Source organism: Lactuca serriola, chromosome 4 (assembly GCF_051521515.1).
Source record: "Lactuca serriola cultivar US96UC23 chromosome 4, Lser_US96UC23_V15, whole genome shotgun sequence".
In the NCBI taxonomy this organism is placed as follows: Eukaryota; Viridiplantae; Streptophyta; class Magnoliopsida; order Asterales; family Asteraceae; genus Lactuca; species Lactuca serriola.
In genome coordinates this window covers 145417462-145424168 of record NC_136411.1, presented here as the reverse complement: position 1 = coordinate 145424168, position 6707 = coordinate 145417462, and the positions used below count along the sequence as shown (strand labels likewise).

General features: G+C 34.5%; 1 protein-coding gene across 1 annotated transcript; it reads right to left on the bottom strand.

Moving 5' to 3' along the window:
• Nucleotides 1-350: 350 nt before the first annotated feature.
• On the bottom strand, nucleotides 351-3268 carry LOC145102682 (Pentatricopeptide repeat (PPR) superfamily protein). Its single transcript, XM_079040138.1, has 3 exons — nucleotides 1701-3268; nucleotides 778-942; nucleotides 351-708 (listed from the first exon to the last, which is right to left on the bottom strand). The coding sequence occupies exons 1-3, from the start codon at nucleotides 3229-3231 to the stop codon at nucleotides 497-499; spliced, it is 1908 nt and encodes a 635-aa protein (XP_078896264.1). The 5' UTR covers nucleotides 3232-3268; the 3' UTR covers nucleotides 351-496.
• Between the last annotated feature and the right edge of the window lie 3439 nt (nucleotides 3269-6707).

The following is a 6707-nucleotide window of genomic DNA, read 5'->3' as shown; positions in this document are numbered from 1 at the left end:
AAAACAAAAAAAAAATACCCAAAGACAAATATAATCGACAAAATGTTAGTTTGCATAAAATGATTTTCTAATTTGAACAATTATACATATAAACTTGTTAAGCAGTCGCTCTACCACCATCTCACTGAGATATGATTGTTGACATCTATCTCTGATTTATCTCATTCGAATGGGATTATGGAGACTTTTTTTTAGAAAGATGGAAATAGATTAAAAAAAATACACTAGCAAAAAGCTATACAAAATTACAAAATAGTTATAGTTCTCCTTAAAGAAAAGAACTAGCATAGTCTAATATAACTAATGTTCTTGAAAAACAAACCCCCAAAACATCATGGATTATAAAACTCTTTATAATGAAAATAGTTATGATACTATAAATTGAAGAATACAAAAACCACCACCCACAACAAATATTCCCAATTGACGATGGGCTTCATTTCAACATAACAAACCCCAAAACATCATAGATTATAATACTCTATAATGAAAATATTTATGTTACTATAAATTGAAGAATACAAAAAGTAACACCAATAACAAATCTTCCCAATTGATGAGGGGCTTCATTCGATGACTCGCTTTTATGAGGAACACGATCATTGGTTCCACCTCCGCTTCCCCTTCCTCCTTTTTGTCCCTTTGCTAACATCACCGCATCTTGTTCTAAGAGTTCTCTGTTGCCATTCAACTTCATTATCCCTAAACCTGTATAGAAATCATATGATCTTTATACGATAATATATTATCAATATGCTTAAAATAAACGAGTATTACCTTGAGATTCTTGCACTAGAGTCCTTAGACTTTTTGAATGTGCAATCCTAATGTTTTCAAGAGCCAATCTTGCTGGGATTTGGGCTAAACAAAGAATCATGAGTAACCAACAAAAAATTTTAAGCTTTCTTTTCTCCATTCCCATTGGTTGTGTGCACTCTGCACCTACAAGTAAATGCATATATAAGCATGAGTTCGATTCTATTCCAAAATATATGTTTTCTTAGAAAGAAAAAATGGATATTTTTGGAAATCAGAAGTCATCTTGAGGGTTCAATTGGTTTCCTTTTTCTTGTGGTTGTGGGCTATCTATTGATTCTTATTCCTCTCCTTTTGTGGTTTATCAACAAGCTAGGAAGTTCAGGGTTACATGAAAATATGTTGGACCATTTGGAGATTTTCTTTTTTGTTTGTTTGTTTGTTTTAATATCACGTCTTTGTCTTTGTGTGAACGATAGAAATTGAAATTTAATAAATATTATGATTATGATAGAGATATTTGTTTTATCAAATGAAACGGAATGAACAGAGAATCATTTCCGATTATAAAACAATATAAAATTTTATTCTCTTGCTAATTCTAGTTCTATATTATTTCATTTCACCCAACAATTCACAAAGTTGGCTTCAAAGAATAAATTTAATGTAGTATTTTGGAATCGTAACAAGCATAACATTTAATATAGAAGCAACTTAAGAGAATAAGATACCCATTTTCTTCAACAGTAAACATGAAGCTATGTTTTGTTTTAGTAAGATCTTTATAATTTCTCAACCATAGATTCCCGTTTTACACAATGCCAAATTAATATCATAATTTATTTATGTGACACAGTAACCCTAAATTTGGGCTTCAAATTGGTGTTGAGAAATAGCATTTAAAACCAAATAAATGTCATGAGTTCTCTGATGCAAATCATCACCTGACACAAACTCATGACAAACACCATTCAATTCGATTAAACTGCATCCAGCATTCTTCTTCACTCTCCTTGAATCCCTCAACCTCCTTATCTTCGTTAAATCATCCCAACGTTTTGCATTTGCATAAATATCAGCCATTGTTGAATAAACTCCACCATCTTCAGGACTAATCTCCATAATACACTCAGCAGCTTTCTCTGCAACTTCAACGTTTCCATGGAGTTTACACCCTCCAAGCAAACTCCCCCAAACAAAAACATCACCCGACATTGGCATACTCTCTATCATCTCCATCGCTTCTTTTATCAAACCACCTCTTCCAAGTAAATCCGCCATGGATCCGTAATGTTTCAGCTCTTTAGGAACTCCATAGACGACCTCCATCTCTGCAAACAGTGTTCTTGCTTCATCGATTAAACCAGCATGACTACACCCCAACAGAACACCAAGAAATGTCACCCCATCTGGTTTGACTCTGTTCTTCACCATTTTCGAGAAAAAGTTCAGTAACATTTTGCCATGACTGTTTATAGCTAACCCAACAAGCATTGCATTCCAGGTGAACAGGTTCTTGTCAGATGTTGCTTCAAATATCTCCATGGCTATCTCTATGCAACCACATTTGGAGTAGAAATCCACCAATGAGGTACACAAGAATGAATCTATTTGAATCTTACTACGTTTGATATGATCATGAACTTCTTTACCTTTTTCTAATTTCCCTAATCGTGAACAGGAGGAGAGAACAGAAACCAATGATGTGTTGTCGGGATGGATCCCTAGAACAAGCATTTGATCGTATAGATCTAAGCACTCGTTGTAGTGTTTCGTTTGTGTATAACCAGACAACATTGTACCCCATGTTGCTGAATCCCTAGTTGGCATTTCTTCAAACACTTGACGAGCACGTTTAGTTTCCCCAGCCTTCACCAACCCATCAAGGATTACATTGTAAGATACAACATCTTTGTGAGCACTTTCGTCGAACACCTTGTACGCATCATCGATAAGACCACAGTGACAATATACGTGAATAAGATTGTTGCAGACGAATACATCGGACGTGAACCCGAACTTTAACGATTGAGACTGGATAGTTTTTGCAAGGGAAAGTTCACGGAGTTGTGCGCAAGCTTTTAGAACGAAAGGAAAGGTGTGAGCGTCCGGACGAACACATCGCCGCCGCATTCTGATAAAGAAGAAAACCGCATTTTCAGGTAAAGAGAGGAGAGTATGGGAACGAATGATGGTGTTCCAACAAAAAATCGAAGGGTTGCTGATGAGGTTGAATATAGAAAGGGGGTAGTGGATTGAAATGGGATGATGACGATGCGGCGGCTGTGGAGGAGAAGAGATGACGGAGTTGAAGGTATGGAGGATGGTGGCGTGTAGGTAGGAGGCGGATGAAGGGTGGAGAGAAAGAAGTCCTCTGGTGATTATTTGGGAATGGATTTGGTGGATTTCTTTGATCGATTTGCATTGATTTTTGAGACTGCATATTAGATCTGCTGACTGTTTGCAATAAATCATCGGTTTTTTGAAACCTTTTGGTAAAAGGATTTTTGGAAAAGGTGTGTTTGATATGTAAAAATGAAAAGTCTCAAAAAAAAAAAAAAAAAAAAATGTGTGTCTTTTGTCTAGCCTTTATTTTCTTTTTGGCCAAAAGTTAAAATGAAAAGGACTTTTCAATTTGCCAAACGACTTTTAGGGTTTTTTACTTTTTGAAAAAGAAAAAATCAAAATTTTGTTTAAAAATATATCCCAAACACCCTCCAAGTATTTGATGTTTGCAGTTCTCAGTTAGAATTGGCGGAGAAAGATTGGATTTTGGAAGAACGTGCCGGAGAACCACCATTAGCAGTTGCAAGTAGGGGTGTTCAAAAATATCCGTATCCGAAATTCCGATCCGAAATTCCGAAATTCCAAATCCGAATTATCCGAAAAATCGGATATCCGAAATTTCGGATATCCAATTTTTCGGAATCGGAATTGGATAATGCTTTTCAGATTTTTCGGATATCCGATATCCGAAAATTTTGGTTTTATTTTATACATTATTTGTTATTTTAGTCGCATATGTCTTATGATATGAATTTTAGTAACTAAAACATATTGATAACACCCTTAATTAAATACCTATATTACTTCATATGCCTTTCTAATTTAAAAATATGTAATTTTTAACTTAAAAACTTCATATGTTTTTCAAATTTTAACAAAATTTCAATTTTTCGGATATCCGATTTGGTATCCGATTCCGTATCCGAAATTTCGGATATCCGAAATTCGGATATCCAAAATTTCGGATACGGAATCGGATACCAAAAATCAACTATCCGAAATTTCGGATATCCGAATTTTCGGATATCCGGTTATGAACACCCCTAGTTGCAAGCATTTGCAACCGTTAAACAAGCTAAAGCATACATGATAGTATGTATTTTTGAAAAAATAAAGAGTTTTTTTTTCTTTTATTAACAAGCTATTTTTCAAGTTCTTCATTTATTTAATTATAAGTTTATAAGCTTATTGAAAGGTTTTACCATAATATATATATATATATATATATATATATATATATATATATATATATATATATATATATATATAGGGAAGAGTTATATGGAAAATGAATGATTAGGGTAACACATATTTGAACCAATGAAAACATGACAACACATCACTTCCACAATAACTTCCACAATATATTACTTGTGAAGAAAGAAATGGACACGTGTCATTTGATTATTGGTTCCGGTAGATGTTGTCCTAGTTATTTGTTTTCCATAGAACTCATTCCTATATATATATATATATATATATATATATATATATATATGAGTAAATTTCATGAGGCTAACACTCAGTAAGTTTTACCATATATTATTTAAATTACATGAATCATCGTTTGTGTAAGTTTTATCATACATTAATACATTATTCTCCTTCTTATGCCTTAAATAAAACCCTTAAACCTTTATCATTGGAAATCTTTGGATGGTACATCAAGTTGGCCTGAATTTAGTCGTAGTTAAGGTTTATGAACGTCATGTTAACGACGAGGTTGTAGTAGAGTGTGTTGTTCATATGGGATAGCATGAATCGGGTGAGGGTAGCATTGACGATGAGGCACCTCCTTCAAATATGTACTTCATCGTCTCAGATCTGTAAAACCTTCATCTTCTCCGACGAGCTTCAGGAAACCCCTCCGATTTTGCATGGTTTTTTTTATAAACCCGTTATAATGCTTGTAATTCTCGTCACAGTTATGGAGATAATTCTTATTGAGTATATATATAATACAATTACAAATAAGTAATAAACATTTGAAAAGATTAAACCCTAAGTTTAAATATACATGATAAGAATAGAGAATCTCTGATAAAATCTCAATATTTTGGGTCAGTTTACGGTTTAATCACAATATTTATTTTTTGAACAGAAAAGTCTCGATTATCTAACTTTATACGATAGTATGTTATTTTTTGTTGAAAAGAAATAAGGATTTTTTCGTTGATTTAGACAAAATATAAAATTATTGGGACTTTTCGGTTCAAAAAATAAAAATAGGGATTAAACTGTAAACTGACAAAAAATATTAGGAAGTTATTGGAGATTTCCTGATAAGAATACTAAGGGATAATGCCAGCTATATCTTTATTGCTAATACTCACCCTCAATCACATGGGTGGTGGTCCAACACAAAGCTTGTGATGAAAATGCTCAAATAACGGCTTTAGAAGACTCTTGATGAAAATATCTACCACTTGCAAGTTGCAACCGGGTAGGAACAAACCTAGTGTGTAATTTACCAGAGGCAACTAGTTCATAAACAAAATGGTAATCAATATCAATATGTTTGGCTCGTTTGTTAGAAACTAGATTATGACTAAGAAAGATGGCACTTTTGTTATTACAGAGAAGGATAAGATGATCAGGGGGTAAGACATGAAGCTCACAAAAAATATGAGTGGCCCAGACATTCTTAGTGGTTGTATCTGCCGTATCATAGTACTCAGATTCATAGCTAGAGTGGGAGACAGTAAGGAGCAACCAGTTGAAGAGCAAAGACCCACTGAATTGGTCAAAACAGATGACCCAAATTACGATGAGGCTAAATGAGCTAGATCGGTGGAAAAGGAATCTTTAGTAGGCCCAGTAAGCTGAGGAATGGGCTACTTGGTAGAGGCATTTCCAAGCTTCTGAGCTGTAGAGTCGGTAGCGACAATCGGTGAACCAACACAATTACTTGAGAAAAGTATGGCGGCGAGATTGATGGGTTCAACTTGACCGGAAAATGGGAAATTTGTTTCATCAAATTGAGCATGACGAGTTGTATAAATCTGAGAAGTAGGAAAATCTAAAGACCAATAGCCTTTATATTGAGTGTCATAACTGATGAATCTAAGATTTTTTAGGTCTCATTAAAGGTATCAAACCCAACGATACTAGAGAGATCCGAAATTTCGTACCTGAAATACAACACAACAAGTTACAAGTTCCTCGGGAACGAGTTCCGAGGGAACTCTCCAATGGTTAAATCAGTCAATGATTGTAACTCGAATTCAATTAATTAAATAAGTGTGTTTGTGTTTTGCATATGATAGAGAGAGAAAAAGAAACAGATAGATAGATAGATAGATAGATAGATAGAGAGAGAGAGAGAGTTATTTACATTACCTTTAGGTGTGTGTGTGTTGAGAGGTATATATATACAGTCAGATGTACCTTTTCGTTGGGTATAAAGCTTATCTGTTGTTCCTGAGATGATTGAGTTGACTGGTGTACCTTTTATCTTAGGAAGGAGCATAACGTATTACCGAACCGAATCTGGTTGGCCGAATGGCCGAACCGAACTATCAACAAAAGGGCGAACCTAACTTGAATGGTTGAACCGAACCATCGGTAGAAGACCAAACTGAACCTGGATGGTCGAACCGAACTTGAATGGATGAACCAAACCATCAATAGAAGACCGAACCGAACATGAATGGTTGAATCGAACC

Coding starts and splice junctions, on each gene's coding strand:
- LOC145102682 (XM_079040138.1), bottom strand. CDS start 3,231: ATGATTTATTGCAAACAGTCAGCAGATCTAATATGCAGTCTCAAAAAT. Junction 943..1,700: donor TTGTCATGAGTTTGTGTCAG/GTGATGATTTGC, acceptor ATTTACTTGTAG/GTGCAGAGTGCACACAACCA. Junction 709..777: donor TCTAGTGCAAGAATCTCAAG/GTAATACTCGTT, acceptor ATTTCTATACAG/GTTTAGGGATAATGAAGTTG.